Here is a 19,401-nt window from a genome sequence, read left to right as displayed (position 1 = left end):
TGACGTTTACATTTCACGCTAGAGGTACAATCGAGCAGGCTCTTTCTACCGAAATGTCAAAGAGCGTCATACGAATTATGCTGAGAAATTGTTCGATCAAGGTTACAACATTCAAGACCTCGTGAATGCTTTTTAAAAAGTTTCAAAAGTTGATATAACAGTGACAAAAATGATGTCCGATGCCGTTCCAGATTTGTTTCAGGTGAACAGCTGACAACCCTTTGCATATGTTTATATGCATCACTGTGATAGTGATTCATATACACATGCTCTGTCATCGTATCTCATGGTGTCAATCACTGGGTTGTCTGGTTCAGGCTGGGTTATTTACAGACCGCGTCGTACAGCTGTAATGCTGCGGAATGCGTACTCATTATATAGTGAGAATTGCACTGTCGACTCTGCTTTTAGCAAAGGTTTTGTCGTTTCTACTTAATATCTACGCTGCATTTCTAAAGACAAATACCTATTTTTAAATCCTAAAAGCTCATTTCGGATTTTCCGTATTCGATTATCAATTTGAACAATCCGTAATGGATTGGCGTATATGAGAAAAAGAAATCGTTATATTACCCACTTTATGCCGTGCCGTCTTCGATGTCTGAAGTGTCACGGATCGTGCAAATACAAATACACATTAGCTGACATGATGTTATTTTGATCAAGACGAAGGTGCTCAGTGATTGACCTGTTATGTTCAAGTAGGACACTACACGGGCTCCTCAATCAAAGGACAAAATCTGATATTCACATAAATATTTTATTTGCAGATGACTTAATATTGGTCAATTTGTAAAGCCTTGGATGGATAAGAAAATTTACATCTTGTTTTACAGAAGTTTACAATAGAGAAAGTATTTCAGTACATTACCGCGTACAACGGTTAAAACATCGTGACATGATCGTTTGGAGGGATCAACATCACAGTAGACCAAGTTCAACAATCTAACAACAATCTGGTCAATACTAAGTTTGACTGCTTAACCCATGATACAGTCAAAGTCAGGTTAACCGCGACCCTAAACTCTCCAATCGAGCAGCCGTAATGAGAAGAGTCCACAGTGAGATTGAGGTGATGGCTGTGGGCACCAAGAGATGAGAACCGCCCGCCGAGAGATGACCCGTCACATCACCTGGCGGTCAAAGGTCTTTACAGAATATTTCCATGAATGAAATTCAATGACCTTGTAAAGAGGTCGCTGTTTGACCTCGCGAATCACCTTCAGCAAAAGGTCAATAAGGATGATATGTTGATAACTGCGTAGTTTGCCACCAATCACTTCCCAGGCACATCTCCTTAGCCTTGACTGTTTTGTCGGCGCCAAATTTCGAATATCTGTCTTCGCGAAGTGAAGGGCTCCGCCGGTTAATTTCTCGATACATTGGATGACGGCTTCTTCTTTGAAAGCCTTGTCGCATCATAGAGTGTAAGCACTAAGGTGATTCGTAGACCGTGTATCGGCAAGCAACAAGCTCCAATGGCTATGGAACCATCTGCAACAAGTTCTTTAAATCGCCAGCAAATTACATTGATAGAGATGGTGATGGAGTGACGCCATTTGCACTTGATGGAATCTTTTCGTTTGTCATACGAATCGGTCTGTTGAGCCGGGTGAGCCGCCAGTTACACAACCGTGGTTTGAAAGACAAGATTTAAACACAGGTTCTGCAGTGTCGCTAGCCATATCTGGTGGCATCACGAAGGAAATCCAGCTCACATGTGCACCCCGATTTAACTTTAATGTAGTCCACCCTGTATGGCTGCGTCACGTTGTAGTCTTTTACAATGCCGTACATATACGTGTACTTCTGCACACACCGAGAGTACCTCTTCGCCCGGACGTCAAGATAGTGACAGTGTCCGTTGACGACCCAGGGACGGCACCTTGTCTGGTAAAACGTCTGTACGGTTCTCGAGTCTCTGTACAACTCCAGGACTTTGCCCTCTCTAGAGATTCCTCCATATGGTTCGATACGTTCCCTCAGCGCTGGACAACATTCGTAAGGCATCGGCCTGCTGACAACCGAGTCTCTCCTTTTGGACATTCTGTCATAGCGCCTGAAACATAGACAATGTCAATGAAGGTCGTTTTACATCACAGTTTGCACCAACACTACTACATCACTGCGATTTAAAAATAACTGAAGCAAAGCAGGTGTTTATTGTATGATCATGGGCCGTGCTTGATGCGGACAATGATAAACACTCAGTTACTTTGTAATCACCCGATCACAATAAACAAAAGTGGTTAACCTATTACGAGCGTCAGTTTGCCTTTCCTCCCTCTTTAAGCCGACGGGCCGTGAAGTCCTCGAAATATTGTTTAAAGCAGCGTGACACCCAACTCATTAAGTCACTTGCAACAATGACACTGCGTTCGCCAAAAGACCAAAGGTAGATTGGCAGATTGTCCTCTTATCAACGCTGTTGTGACTGAACCTGTCTTATTTTTGCGCCATGTATTCAGATTTCTGTGGGTTTCTTCCCATGAATACTGGGAATATATACACCTTCAGCTATAACACCTGCTCTAAACTATTAAAACTTCCATTAGCTAAAGACAGTCCTAATTCCTTGCAATTTAGCTTTGATAGTACATAATAGTACTGATCGACGATTATTGTGTGAATTGGTAAAGACCAAGAATACTCCATGCATCAATACGTCAACAGTCTCTAATACTGTTTTGAAAATGAATGCTATACAATAAATACAATACGGTTGTGTGCAAGTTTGGATTAGGTTGGATTTTCCTGAAACGATTAGTATAGATTTAGTCCTGCGTGCAATTGATTGGATCATTGAGAAAGAGCAGATGACGCTGTAAGTCTAAGATTAGAATGAATCACCTCAGGATACACGCGAATCAAAGGTGCGTCCACAGCTACCCATTTCACAATGTCACCGATCAGATGAGAATGAAGCTGATAATATACCACTTCCATTCCCAAGTAACGTATGCTCTCTTCTTCTTTGTTCAATAGGCCTTTAGTGTTTGCTCAGAGGCACATTGGTAAAAATTGTACAGAACCGCAGTCAGCCCATGCTTCCTCATTACACCCTTATTACATTATGCATGTAATGGCCGTCTTGTTTCAGAACGCTAATAAAGACACCTTGCATCGCATAAATAACTCGGAATGACGATGGGAAATAACTGTAAATCAGACACTTGTCATTAAAGATCCTTTAACTGAAACTAAGTTTCAAGCCCATAGGAAGGACATCTGTTTTGGTGACTGACACACCGGAAGTAGGGGGCGTTGATGTATCTGAGTGTCTGTTTAACATGGATGAGGATGCAAGCTTTAGTCGCTGTTTTTCACCATTCTGGTTAACTTTCTCTACGCCATTTTGCACGTTTTATTTGCCAGAATCTAATCTTGGCGATAGACTTGCAAATTTGGACCGTTAGAAGAGAATGTGTTCACTCCCTGAAAATTGAGTTTCCCTTCTGAACACTAGCAATATATGGGCAAGTCAGAGGCAAAGCTTTCATCCTTGGGCAACTCAACATTCAAGGGGTCTTAATTCTGTGGAACATGCATATAGTCTACTGCAACCGATCCACCTTTTAATTTGGCACGTTTCTCTCATGTTTTAATCAAGTTTTAGTGTTCTCTGCCGAAAAGCCAAACCGGTCCAATATCCTTCTCGGCTCCCAGCCACATATTGATCCTAACGTGTTGACAGGGCGGCGGGGGTGGTTGGGGCGAGGGTGATGTGATTAAGCTATTTGACTGACAACTATCCCACAGTTACAACTATCGCTATCTGACACCAGTCTCGTTGAAATATTTACCCTACAACTGACTATAGTTAGACCAGCATCGTCTCGAGGTGGCCAAACGTCAATATTTACCTACTCCCATTACTTTGAATTCCGTCTGCTTGGAGTTGCTTGTCACAGCCGGAAACATTAACAGTCGTCAGACCATCACGATCTACTGAATCGGATAAATCATTGATGATGATGTATCTTAAGGTCTGACGTTGCAGATTTTGAATGAAAAAGCGCCCGACTCTGCCCTCAATGGAACCATCCCACCAGGGATAAGCTGTGTGGCAAAATTGTTTGACACTATTTCACCACACCGCATAAGATCATGGCTTTTTGTATTCAATGCTCGGATCCATTTCATTCAATTGCCATTGACCATTTGCAAAGGCTATCATCCTAGTCTCAATAGATGCGTTTGCAAATTTGTGCCATTTTCGAACAAGTTGGAACAAAATGCCAAATGGCCAAATCTATGGTGGAACCCTTTTAATAGCTTCAGAATATTTTTTCCACGAGACATACTGCACTCCATTTCATCAAAGTCGTTGAATAATCAATTTGAAGCTCCCAATTTAGATTTTTTATTATTCAGGAGGAACTTGCAAACCCTAGTGACCTTTTTGTATAGACAGGCTACATAAAAGTGTGTCTCTTATATCAACTTTCAATTGTGCTTAAGGTAAAGAGACTCATATCTGGATTTTACCAAACGGAGTAATCGCCTATAACCATCAATTATCGATTGATTTTAAATGATGGCCCCACAGCAAGTGCATTTTAAAGCAGATATCTTGAGGATGCCTTAACACATTCTGCTTTCTCTACTAACGGACAAGTGGTATGAATTGCTTCATGGTGAAACATATTGACATGTATGATATGAACATGTTGTTGTTAAAATCGTTTTCAATTTACAAAGTTGATTAAATATGATATTGTTACAAACTTTCAGTTCAAAATATTATTCAAACAATTTTACCATAATATCAGTTTTAAAATAGTTCAATGTCTGGAAATACATTGTTTTCAAAATTCATTAGCACAAAACAAATACACATTATAGCAACGTAGTGCGAACATAGAATTATTGGGAATATGTTCATAGTGTATTGATCCACACTAAATCATCAACCATTAAAACACCTGAATCCTTGCGCGCAAATCCACATTCAATACAAGAAAGGAGCTTGTAAATCTCAGTGAGATTGTGGATGTCTTATTTATGAAGAAGATGCTATTATTTCAAAACAAAGCAACAAATCGAACATTGCCTCCCTGTTATCAGTCTATATGTCTCCTAATCCGTCTGAATTTGCTGAAAATAAAACCACATCACCAAAATAAAACTAAATCATGAAACATGAATGTGCCTCAGTAACGTGAAGTTAAGACCTCGTATTCAGAATGACGTTATCCCGTTGTGATGTATAATTGATGGGACTCGTGCAAGCGGATTGAATCTACACGGAATGTATTAGTTGTTTGCCCTTTCGCGGACAGACGGGAGATGGCTAAAGAACACAGGAAAAGGGAAGAGTTTGGCGCTGGTTGTTCCAACTGTTAATGGGTAGAAATGACACTACCGTAAGTGAATATTGCGCGTTGTAAGAGCCATCTTTCCTGAAAACCATCAACAGTGAAAGATTATTAGTCAGGATCGTGTTACTTCGAAAACGTCATGTTCCGGGTAGTAACATTTGAGATAACTAATTTAGATCACAAATTCTTATGTAAAGCCAAAACCAGTCAATCGAGAATGAAGTTTGTTGAAATTGAAATACTGCAACTATGTTAGAAATGTCTGTTTTGCCATTTTCTGTGAAATTGTACAAATTCGATACATATGTATGTTTTGCAAAACTATCTTCTATATTAGTAGTGTATCATCCAAGGATGAAACCGGTCAAAAGACTAGTCGAATAGTGACATACTTTTACTGACGACAATATATTGCTTGGCTTATCGAACCAAGTCATTTATCAATATCGATTTCAAATGCCAATCAAAAAGATGAACAGCTATTGTGTTCAAACATTAATGCATAGTGTTATGACCTTTCCAGATAAGGTTACAAAAGGCTTGCAGGTCCATGTTTGTTGAACATATGTTGTAGGTCATTTGGGTGTGAGTGTCTTCTTGAGCCGTTTCAAGCAAGTCTCTTTGATGTTTGTTTTGAATATTCAGCGACAGTGGCTAGTAATTTGACATTAGGTCTTAATTTACAGAGAGTTAGGCCAAGGATAATTGGATTTGGTTGGATAATCGTCATCTTAACATATAGTAATACGTAAGGATCTCTTGCTTCGGAAAACAGTTTATGCTTGCAAGTAGCAATTGTAGGGGCACGATGAATACGTATGCATGTTTTATGGATGCAGAAGTGTCTTAGAGTCTCGTTAATTGAATTTAAAGAAACAACGGAAAGAATTAAATTCCAAGGGGAAACTTCGAACATACCGTTTAGATACACGACTTCAGCAAATTACGCCATGCTTTTTAAGCGTTGGCTGCAAATGTTGAAGAATGGTCAATCAGACAGAAGGCGCATCTATGTTAAAAGGACAATATGTACACCCATTATGATTGCGATAGTAGAAGATCGATGCCACTCCATCAGTGATGAATTATAGCGTGGGTTATACGACTGGATAGTGTTATCAGAGGGAGACACTGATCCCGAAATGAACAACATTGATGTGAAATGAACATGTGTTTGTTTGAAATAGAAATTAACTCGTTAGTGTGCTGCCGTTATAAATTGCTTTGAAATGTGTTTCCATGTTTCCTGTTTATTTGTTAAAGGGTATAATAACGATTGCTCCATTGCTTATTCTAGAAGTACATCTGTGTGATTCTGGCAGGATGGACATGTTTCCTGTTTATTGGGATCCTGATCAAACATACTTATCTGTGTTATTCAATTATTAGGGAGATGAAAAGTTTTATATAAAACGCATAATTTCATCAAGAAATACGTGCAACGCCTACACTGTCTATTCAAGGCGTGCATGGAATATGGTTTTCCAGAAGGTACTAGAGCTCACCTTGCTGGTATAATTTAAAATGTCAACGCCAGAGGATAATCGTCTCAATTATCTGCCGAAATAGCTTCCTTTAGGCATTAAAGGCAAAACAGCGGTAGAAGGTATATGAATGGATCACTGAAAATCGGTGATGACACCATGTGATCACGAAAAGAATACCCAGAACCTTTTCGACGGCTAGCACCTGCCACATGCAATTTGTTTTAGAAATGCGAGGTCATGACCGACCTGATGGGATATGCACTGATTCTCTAATTAGCAGGAACTGGGCTCAGGTCCATTTGGCACTCTGGGCACGGTTTTCAAAACCCGTCCTAATAAACAGTACATCAATCTAGCAACTTGTAAATGATACAACTACACAGAGACAATGTCATATATTGCACTTATTTCAACGTTTAAAGACAGATTCGAAATGTGCACTTGTCTGAATAATTGATCACTTTACTTTAATAAAATATCAGAGCTCGTGAATGTGAAATTATTGTTTCTCTGTGATTGTCAATGTATTGTAAACCGCCATTCAGAGAAAAGGTGCGCTCATTCACACTAACAGTCAAAGAAGTTCTATGTGGGCGTTTTGAGTGGATGAACTGCTTCAGGATGATTTATCTTAAACGGAATTGGAAACTAGTTTCTTGTTATTTGATACGTGCGGAGAATGACGGGGTTTACGAATAACCCAAACCCAATATGAACATATTCAGAAAATATAACGTGAATGCAAAATTATAATATGTTCATTCCTCTCCAGTGCGTTAGCTATTGGTTAACCAATACACCAGAAACAGCACAAGCACATAGAAATTCAGCTGTATGGATATTGCTACCACCTTGCTAACACCTAAACATCTGTATCAACACTTTGCAAGGTATGGACCTGTATCTACACTTTGCAAGGTATGGACCTGTATCAACACTTTGCAATGTATGGACCTGTATCAACACTTTGCAATGTATGGACCTGTATCAACACTTTGCAATGCATGGACCTGTATCAACACTTTGCAATGCATGGACCTGTATCAACACTTTGCAATGCATGGACCTGTATCAACACTTTGCAATGCATGGACCTGTATCAACACTTTGCAATGCATGGACCTGTATCAACAATTTGCAATGCATAGACATGTATCAACGGTTTGCAATGCATGGACATGTATCAACACTTTGCAATGCATAGACCTGTATCAACACTTTGCAATGCATGGACCTGTATTTACAATTTGCAAGTTATGAACATTTATCAACACTTTGCAAGGTATGGACCTGTATCAACAATTTGCAATGTATGGACCTGTATCAACACTTTGCAATGTATGGACCTGTATCAACACTTTGCAATGCATAGACCTGTATCAACACTTTGCAATGCATAGACCTGTATCAACAATTTGCAATGCATGGACCTGTATCAACGCTTTGCAGTGTATGGACCTGTATCAACACTTTGCAATGCATGGACCTGTATCAACACTTTGCAGTGTATGGACCTGTATCAACAATTTGCAATGCATGGACCTGTATCAATGCTTTGCAGTGTATGGACCTCTATCAACGCTTTGCAGTGTATGGACCTGTATCAACGCTTTGCAGTGTATGGACCTCTATCAACGCTTTGCAGTGTATACGCCAATACACTTGGCTGGACATACCTAAACACTTTGCAACGTCTTGTATGGACAAACGGACAAGCAATACATAGCACTGTATTCCACCTCCATCCATAGCGAAACAGTGTGTTGTGCACGCAACATCACATACCAACATCGTGTAGCAGTCAGTTCTATCGCAGTATGCACCGCCAAGTTAGTATCCATAGTACCACCAGTGACACAGTGCATTACATTGTAGCCAGTTCTACTACCACGATAAATTACATTGCGATAAGTTCTGCGATGCGTGCGTGTGTGTGTGTGTGTGTGTGTGCGTGCGTGAAAGCGTATGATACTACTATCACGTTTAAAGTGGCGTTACATTATCATGTACATTTATTTCAGGACAGGTTACATGTATAGAACGAATGCGTACAGAGCTACATATACATATTTAAATGTTGCGAAAAACTCCACAAATGTGAATGAGGGGGCGGGTGTATCTTCCAGAGTAACACACTGACCTGGTGGAATCAGTTTTGACGCTTGAAATAGCTATTTTTGGAACAAGACCTTTCAAAGTGAGGAGATCAATTTTGAAACTGATCCATCAAATATGCGCTAAATCAACTCCAAAATGGGACTAATAACCTTCAGTGTCGTTCATTGCCCAATGAATATAATTATTTCAATTTGAAAAGTGCAGGAATAATTTCAGAGAGCAGTTGACATTCAAACTGATAACAAATCTAATTTGTTTCTATTAAACCGCTACAAGAAGGACAGCAAAGAAGAAGTCAAATATAATTGAAAATGAACTGGTAAAAGAAAAAAATAATTCAATATTCAATATTTCAGTGAAAGAAGATCATACCATCTGTAGTTTAATGCCTCTCTAACAATAGCCCAGCTTTTGAAGACATCCTGCAAATCATACAATCGGGAGCAGACAAACCTGATATTGATATAATGAGCAGCTATCCTAGCCATCGGCGTACACGTAAGTAACCGGATTAGACCGCCTAATCTCGTCTCCTCTTCAACCAGCATACCCTACCGGGTATCTATTCTAACCATGAATTCGGGGTAGTTTAGTTTTGTTTTAGTCTACGCATATATAGTTCTGATCGTACTAGCTTAAAGATGACCAAATGTCAATTTATGACTGTGAATCCACAAAGAAAACATCATTATTGCAAATGCAAATAGGATGTCACTTCAGCAGATGGCAACTGGACAAACGTCTTACTTGAAGGAGCACCGTTTTGCAATGACCTAGCTAATTCCGTGCTTCGCCCCTTAACACGAATCACAGGATGGTATATGACGCTGCAGGTCTTCGCTCAAATAAACGTTGCCCTGATGTTGTGAGAATGCCAGAATAACCAAAACGTGTTGACACTTCTCGAATGTATTGTGCAAACATCCACTTTTAAGAATTCATCTGTGCTGTAGATTAAATAAAAAATATCTTATGTGTGTAATACATTAATCACAAAATGAAGGACGGAGTACTAAATTATGAATAAAATTCAACTAAACGCAGCATGCATGTTTTAAACACATTTAACATTTCCTTCATATTGATCCGAATGATTTAGTGGCAGAGTCTTATTCATAAAATTCATTGAGCAGACTGATCGAACAATCTTCAAACTACACATGGGTTTTTGATAGCTAAGTCTTCCCCTGTTAAACAACCTGCTGCGCTAAATCAATATGCGAACAATAATTTGCCTTTGGCTATGGACAAAGTTGTGTTGTGCCAACTTGTAGCAATCTCACTCAGCCGTCGGAACATGTAAATCTGATCCGAATTAATCCACCTGTTTTTCGAACACAGTTCTGGACAAATTAACTTACGTGGATTCACTAAGTGACCCTCACTTCCGCGAGGCAAATATTTGTTTTGTCTCGTCATAAATTTCATTTTTTCTCATAACCTTAGGACCGGTCTGCCATAGCTTAGCAAATGAAATAGCATCACTTCCCGCAGAAATAGTCCATAAATATGGAATATGGAACCCATTTACGTCCATTGCTGCTGAGTTAATAGTTTTACCTGTCTGTGGAGAGAATGAATAGAAAATGAATTTGTTCCATATTAGCCTCTTTTGGGTTACGACATTCGTGTTTGCATTAGATAAGATTTTTCTTCCGCTGTAAATAATAAACACGATTAAAAGAAAGTCTTCAAGAAATGTATGGGTAAAACATAAAATATATTTAGCCTCCAGTAATAATGGTTTGTTAAATCCATCCTCAAAAACAACATTTGAAAGATCCGTGTGTATGTAACGATTCGTTAATTGCTAAATCAAGATAAATGGAAGAGCAAAGACTCTTCAGTTATTTAGTTTCACAATACGAAACATATGTTGGAACAAATGACCTCTGACTCTGACCTTTGGATTACCTGTTAACTATTGCAGGATCATTAAGAGGTGTGGACCTGGACTGCCTTGGACAGCAAATTAGGCCGTTATGCATTTCTAAGGGGTCACGTGTAGCCTTCTTCAAAGGAAAACGCAGAACTCACCCATGTCATAAGGACTACTTAATAATCAATGTACAAGCTATATGTACACTCATTTCAAGATGAAGAGCTACTACGACAAATTTGCCCGACCCAGATGAAGAAATGGTGATTTGTTGATTAAATATAGATTTAAGTGTGCCCGGTAGTGATTAATTTACAACATTACACGCGACCATCATCAACGTTGGGGCGTACATTATTGAGAAAGTAGCACGTACATCTAAATGTTCCTGTATGTAGTGAGCCGTTACGCTATGTAGGTGTTCGTGCAGCAGAAGACAGATGTTGTGACAATGGTCACATCCTGGATGATGGGAATGATGATGCTCCTATCCAATTTGAATTCACCGAAAAACTTATCAACTACATATATGCATCATTATCTGAACAAGATAGTGCATTAGGATCTTCTAAGGTGCAAACTAATTTGTTGCACAACTCGTATCACCTTTGTAGAAACAGCATGTCCAAAACGATGGGGCCTTAAAACCCGATGAATTCGTTAACACAGCAATAGTTATATCAACAGGAGGATTATACTGAGAAGCTAAGGAAAAAGCGAACATCAGCCTAATCTGTTAATCCTGTTATTGTATAATATCTGCGTCCTCATTCTAAGGTCTAAACGGCAAGAAGGTGGTGGATGCGTAGCTGACGTGTGGGTCGTGATTCGTCAAGGTCGCAGGGCGAGAGCGATTCATTGTCTTCACAGCTACGTGAGGTCACGTGTAAATCAGTCGTCAGGGATATGTTAGGATGTAACAAGATGGGACAATGTATTGATATTTGGACACATTATTAAAGACTGTCTCAGACAGTAACTGCAGACGGATCTCGATAAGCTTAAATGCGTCGTAACCATTCAGAAGTGTCCACTGATGAAGCGGAGTGATCCAAATCCTTCTGCTGATTATTACAGTGTGTGTTAGAGAGTTCCTGTCTCCACACTCTCTTTTAATAATGGTGGTGGCTGTTCCCAACATTTTATCGAACCGTAGTAAATCAACGATAAAATGTAGCTTTAAGCCTTAGGCAATGTTAATCGAATAATAACGTTTAACATCATTTCTATAGACATCAGCCCTACTGTGATATAATTACCGTAACAAAGTTGATCGTGCTTTCCTTGACACTTTTACGTATAAGTCGTACATGGCTGTTTTACTGGCATGGCAATTACACTGCATTTTGTATGGTTCATATTTATGCCATTCATAACTAGACAACACTAACGTCCTTATGTTAAAGGACATAAAGGACATAACCACTAAACTGTGGTACTCTTCTTGTCAAATCTGGCATATTACAATTAGCTGTGTAACCTTCTTAATGTTATCTAAGCTCTGCTGCAATTGTGATTTGCAAAATGTACAATGGATGTTATAATAGTACCACCACAACAACAATGTAATATCAAACGTGCCTGGAACTGATATAAAATACAATATCACAATTTCGGACTATATTGCGTTGGACATTGTGCCACTGAATTGGACAGCTTCTTTAAACGACGGGCAGTAGTCAATCAGTAATTACCAACTGCATGAGAAAACAATTTCAATAGCCTTGTGTCAATGTGTAGTGTTTGTAGAAATAGCATTTTAACTATGTTCAGCACGAGCCAACTGAATCAAAAGGGCCTTAAAAAGCATTCAACAGGTGACGATGAAACCATGTTTGGTTGTAGCCGTACAAGAATCAACACGTCCCTCAAGTGACCATGCAGGTTCATCTGAAGCACGATAATGTGACAGCAATGGAACTACTAGGTCGTTTGATGTCAGCTCTACAAGACTTCTGAATTGATCCCTGGTTAAGCTTTGAAAGTTTGCTTGTTTAAAGGATTCGTCTTATTTGGGAAGCTACTTCGAGAGGCCCGGAGGTGATGGCACGACAGATTTAGACCACAGTTTATATGGTCCTGCTTGGGTCAACAATCCTTCTGAAGCAATGCTCCAATATTAGAAATTGCTCATTAACAACCCACATTGGCTTATGGCGTGGATAATGCATAAAACAGTCTTGGCTTAAAAGACATGGGCAATGTTACAATGGGCAAGCTTTCACTCTCAGCTATAAGCATTAAGTTGACATTGTAAACTGTGGAAGCACAAAGACATCTATGGATCGGTTCGACCTCGCATTGCAGACATTATTAACTGTCACGCCTCCCAACGCCCACACCGCAGTCTTTGATAGAATTACCCTTTTTAATCGCGGAAATTGAATCAAGGATCGTAAACCCTAGGGACCGTCTACAACCATACATTGCAATGCTCCCAAACGTGTTCAGTCCTGGCGTACTCTACGAAATCACTGTCCGGCCTGTGCCCTTTGGAAAATGCCATTTAACTTGCCGAGACAACTACAAGTTTTCACCAGTAGGCAAAAGCCCCTGTATAATGAAAGGATAACGTCTTAAGTCTAGTTATAATTAAATGACCACGATATCATTTCTAGTCCGTAATGCACTATCCCACAGAGCCGCACTGTATCGTCGGCGCGGGAACGGTCACGTGACATTGTGGAAATCGTCTGCTGCCGAGGTGACTTTATATTCGTGTAACACGTAAACATACTCATTGTTGGAGGATTATTATGCAAATAGCGCCCGTGGTCATGGCTGGCGGAACGCGAACTGTCATGTTCCAATACATGTACGTGCTTTTAATGATTATCCACCTGAAAAATTATGTTATTTATTTGCTAATAGTAACCACCCACGCTCGGCCCATTCATGTAAAGCCGAGACACAGAAACGTACATTATCACAATGGCTCCGAAACAGATTTGTGAGGTGTCGAGGGAATACTCTGAACTGGTTAATATTTGAAGTAGATCAGACCGCACAAACAGTTAACAGACAGATTGCACATCTCATTGAAGGCTAAATGCAAACGTGAAAGGCGTGGTGTTGAACGTACAGTGATGTACTCGGATATTTCCAACACATATTCACCATTCACAAGATGAGCCCACAATGACGGGATGCTCATCGCCATGACATTTAAATGTTTTGGTTTGGTTTGTTGTCTAACGCCGCACTCAGCAATATTTCAGCTATGTGGCGACGGTCTGTAAATAATCGAGTATGGACCAGACAATCCAGTGATCAACAGCATGAGCATCGATCTACGCAATAGGGATACGATGACATGTGTCAAACAAGTCAACGAGCCAGACCACCCGATCCCGTTATTCGCCTCTTACGACAAGCATGGGTTGATGAAGACCAGTTCTAACCCGGATCTTCACGGGTGAAGACAAGCATGGGTTGCTGAAGACCAATTCTAACCCAGATGTTCACGGGGCCATTTAAAGGAACAGCAGACGCTATCAATCACAGTGTACACAGTCTGACCCATGCGTATGTCACTCAGGCCGACAATAGATGTTGATCATTAAGTGGGCTGTCTTAAATAGATCGGTTAATCTCTTTGTAAAGTATTTATAATTTCATAATTCTATAACTTTTTATTTATATCTCATAATTTTAAGAATATAGCGGTACAAAATCAATCAAAGCCATATTATTGGAAACTGAAAATTGATATTATAGTTCATGGTCACATGGCGAAATAACATCATTATTTGAATATCGTACGTTTATAAAAATGAAATAAAACCAAAAAGCGACAAAATATATAAAAGAAATGTCAAAATATTTGAAAGAAATTAAAAGTCCATTTACGTTTCCCACAAAATCATAAGCATGAGTTTATGGATCACTATAAATAGTGATTATATTATGTGTTCGTGAACAGGTACATAATTTTGTCCTCAATAGTTAGTCATCTCAAGTCAAGTTTACAAGCAGAAACTATTTCAAAATAGGTACCAAATTGCATGCCCGCTTTTAATTAGTTCTGCGTCTTGTTTTGTGTATCCTGTATAGGTGTGTGTATGTTGCATGTTTATCTGTGTCTTGTTGATCTATATACTTAACCTGTGTATCTACTCCATCATACATTGAACATCTTTTATGGTTTGAGCCACATTTATTGCATGTGTATTGCATGTCACTATGTGGGCGGTGTATGTAATGTTCTGTGTATTCCATGTCACTATGTGGGCGGTGTATGTCATGTTCTGTGTATTGCATGTCACTATGTGGGCGGTGTATGTCATGTTCTGTGTATTGCATGTCACTATGTGGGCGGTGAATATCAAGTTCTGTGTATTGCATGTCACTATGTGGGCGGTGTATGTCATGTTCTGTGTATTGCATGTCACTATGTGGGCGGTGTATGTCATGTTCTGTGTATTGCATGTCACTATGTGGGCGGTGAATATCAAGTTATGTGTATTGCATGTCACTATGTGGGCGGTGTATGTCATGTTCTGTGTATTACATGTCACTATGTGGGCGGTGTATGTCATGTTCTGTGTATTGCATGTCACTATGTGGGCGGTGAATATCAAGTTATGTGTATTACATGTCACTATGTGGGCGGTGTATGTCATGTTCTGTGTATTGCATGTCACTATGTGGGCGGTGTATGTCATGTTCTGTGTATTGCATGTCACTATGTGGGCGGTGTATGTCATGTTCTGTGTATTGCTTGTCACTATGTGGGCGGTGTATGTTATGTTCTGTGTATTGCATGTCACTATGTGGGCGGTGTATGTCATGTTCTGTGTATTGCATGTCACTATGTGGGCAGTGTATGTCATGTTCTGTGTATTGCATGTCACTATGTGGGCGGAGTATTTTATGTTTTGTGTATTGCATGTCACATTGTGAGAGGTGTATATCGTGTTCTGTGTATTGCATGTGGGTGGTGTATATCATGTTCTGTGTATTGCATGTGGGTGGTGTGTATGGCATGTTCTGTGTATTGCATGTGGGTGGTGTATATCATGTTCTGTGTATTGCATGTCACAATGTGGGCGGTGTATGCCACATTCTATGTATTGCATGTCACCATGTGGGATGTGCATGTCAAATTATGTGGATTGCATGTCACGATGTGGGTGGTGTATATCATGTTCTGTGTATTGCATGCCACTAAGTGTAAAGTACATGACATCTTCTGTGTATTGCATGTCACGATGTGCACGGTGTATGTCGAGTTCTGTATATTGCATGTCACTCAGTGTAAGGTGAGGTGAGGTGAGGTGAAATTGGGTTTAACGTCGTGCTTGAGAATATTTCGCTCATATGACGACGTGCATGCGTGTGTATGTGTATGTGCAGCCGCTTGTACTAGCCCAGACTGAAGCTGGTTTTATAGTGATAGCCCACTGAGATACCATGCCGCTGTGAAACATGAATACCCCACTCAGACACATTATATTGACTCCGAGCCGACCAGTCCTTGTTGTACCCATTAATGCCGAGCGCCAGGCAGGGACCAACAAGTACCATATTTTAACGTCTTTTGGTATGACGCGGTCGGGGATCGAACCCGCGACCTTCCGCTCTCCGGGCAGGCGTTCTTACCACTACACCACGGAGGCGGTCACTAAGTGTGAGGTATATGACATGTTCTGTGTATTGCATGCGACGATGTGGGCGGTGTATGTCATGCTCTGTGTATTGCATATCACGATGTGGGCGGTGGATGTCATGTTCTGTGTACTGCATGTCACTATGTGGGCGGAGTATGTCATGTTCTGTGTATTGCATGTCACCATGTGTGAGGTATATGACATGTTCTGTGTATTGCATGTCACTATGTGGGCTGTGTATGTCATGTTCTGTGTATTGCATGTCACGATGTGGGCTGTGTATGTCATGTTCTGTGTATTGCATGTCACCATGTGGGCGGTGTATGTCATGTTCTGTGTAATGCATGTTACGATGTGGGCGGTGTATGTCATGTTCTGTGTATTGCATGTCAACATGTGGGCGGTGTATGTCATGTTATGTGTATTACATTTCACTATGTGTGAGGTATATGCCATGTTCTGTGTATTGCATGTCACTGTGTGTGAGGTGTATGTCATGTTCTGTGTATTGCATGTCACGATGTGGGCGGTGTATGTTATGTTCTGTGTATTGCATGTCACCATTTGGGCGGTGTATATCATGTTCTGTGTATTGCATGTCACGATGTGTGAGGTGTATGTCATGTTATGTGTATTGCATGTCACGATGTGGGCGGTGTATGTCATGTTCTGTGTATTGCATGTCACTATGTGGGCGGTGTATGTAATGTTCTGTGTATTGCATGTCACCATGTGGGATGTGCATGTCAAATTATGTGGATTGCATGTCACGATGTGGGTGGTGTATATCATGTTCTGTGTATTGCATGTCACTATGTGGGCGGAGTATGTCATGTCCTGTGTATTGCATGTCACTATGTGGGCGGTGTATGTCATGTTCTGTGTATACATGTCACTATGTGTGAGGTATATGACATGTTCTGTGTATTGCATGTCACGATGTGGGCGGTGTATGTCATGTTCTGTGTATTGCATGTCATGATGTGGGCGGTGTGTGTCATGTTCTGTGTATTGCATGTCACAACGTGCGCGGTGTATATCATGTTCTGTGTATTGCATGTCACAATGTGGGCGGTGTATGTCATGTTCTGTGTATTGCATGTCACAATGTTCGCGGAGTGTATCATGTTCTGTGTATTGCATGTCACTATGTGGGCGGTGTATGTCATGTTCTGTGTATTGCATGTCACAATGTTCGCGGAGTGTATCATGTTCTGTGTATTGCATGTCACGATGTGTGAGGTGTATATCATGTTCTGTGTAATGCATGTCACAATGTGGGCGGTGTATGTCATGTTCTGTGTAATGCAAGTCACGATGTGGGCGGTGTATGTCATGTTCTGTGTAATGCATGTCACAATGTGCGCGGAGTATATCATGTTCAGTGTATAACATGTCACAATGCGCGCGGTGTATGTTATGTTCTGTGTATCACGATGTGGGTGGTGTATATAATGTTCTGTGTATTGCATGTCATGATGTGGGCGGTGTGTGTCATGTTCTGTGTATTGCATGTCACAACGTGCGCGGTGTATGTCATGTTCTGTGTAATGCAAGTCATGATGTGGGCGGTGTATATCATGTTCTGTGTATTGCATGTCACAATGTGCGCGGTGTATGTCATGTTCTGTGTAATGCAAGTCATGATGTGGGCGGTGTGTGTCATGTTCTGTGTATTGCATGTCACGATGTTGGCTGTGTATGTCATCATGTTCTGTGTATTGCATGTGACAATGTGGGCGGTTTGTGCAATGTTCTGCTGCGTATTGTACATGATATCAACGCTGTCAGTTTGACTTGTGGAACCGGATTGTATACCATGCTCTTAATAATGAATTCCTTCTTCTGCATTTTGTAAATCTGTGAGTGAGCTTAGCTAAGAGCTCTTTCAACAGTTTTTCAGTTTCAGTGAGCTTAATGTATGCAGAATGCCCGAAATAATGGAGACTGCAACACTTGACACCAACAACGTCGGATATGGTTTAGAGAAACCCTGTAACCATATCAGGGATTCACATCCGCGACCATAGGTTTCCACATTAGAGACACAACAATGCACAACGAAATGCGGTCCGTCCATCTTGGCTCCGTGTCTTGTATTCTATCGTTTTGGTGGTATGTGCAAATATTTGCATGGAACATTATGGAAACAATGTCTGTCATGGTCATGATCTCGGAACCAACTAAGAAACAATACGTATTTACGAAAAGTGCACATAGAACATTTCCAAAGGTGTATTGAATTGATTACCTCAGAGGTGATTGTCTCCAACCACCTGGCATTGATGAACAAAAAAAGAATGCGAAGTCACCTGCGACTTAGATAATCACATTATATCACCATCGTGATCACTCCGTTACCGATAACATGTCTTTGAATCATCGTACAGGAGGGGTTTTACACGGTAACAATAGAAAATCAAGACTACTATGTCAATATCGGTAATTTCAAATCAAATTGTTAAGGGTTAATATGAGGAAGTAAGGTACATAATGGCAATATCGTATGGACGTAAGCTTGTGACAGGTGAAAATAGCGCTTCTTCGTCTCCTCGCATATATTAGAAAACATAGGCGGATACAGCTATATATTTCGTCACGAAACGACCATCTTGCAATACATAGGCGTATACAGCACCATTTCGTCCCTTTCATGTGACGTCTCGCCATACTGGGCGTGTTCGGCAAATTCTTTGATCTATCTTTTTCTCCTCGGGAACGTTGAGGACGTTAATATTAATAATACTAATGATGAAGGCAGAAACTAAATATCCTTCTCAAATTCCATCAAATATTTGTTCCGCGACGTCAGACGCCAAGGGGTGTAACTGGCGATCCTGATCTTTAGTGAAGAGATATTTCAATTAGATTGTTCATCAAATTCGTCTTGCTTCTCCAATTGCACGTAATTGAATGCCAAATATAGACACTGACAGCTGAAATAAGTCTATTATACGTTTATATTTCTAAAATGTTTCAGTACTTAC

General features: G+C 40.3%; 1 protein-coding gene across 2 annotated transcripts in view; it reads right to left on the bottom strand.

The window, feature by feature from the left end:
• Positions 1-746: 746 nt before the first annotated feature.
• Positions 747-19,401, bottom strand: part of LOC124255786 — a 37,818-nt gene continuing 19,163 nt past the window's right edge. For both annotated transcript variants that reach the window (XM_046689703.1, XM_046689704.1), the window contains one exon: positions 747-2,059. In XM_046689703.1, the coding sequence (XP_046545659.1) occupies positions 1,678-2,059 (382 nt within the window). In that variant the 3' untranslated portion in view covers positions 747-1,677. The remainder of the gene's footprint in view (positions 2,060-19,401) is intronic.

The sequence above is a fragment of the Haliotis rubra genome, unplaced genomic scaffold (genome assembly GCF_003918875.1).
Source record: "Haliotis rubra isolate DU_JTF1 unplaced genomic scaffold, ASM391887v1 Scf61, whole genome shotgun sequence".
Taxonomy (NCBI): domain Eukaryota; kingdom Metazoa; phylum Mollusca; class Gastropoda; order Lepetellida; family Haliotidae; genus Haliotis; species Haliotis rubra.
This window is presented reverse-complemented; position numbering and strand designations above follow the sequence as displayed.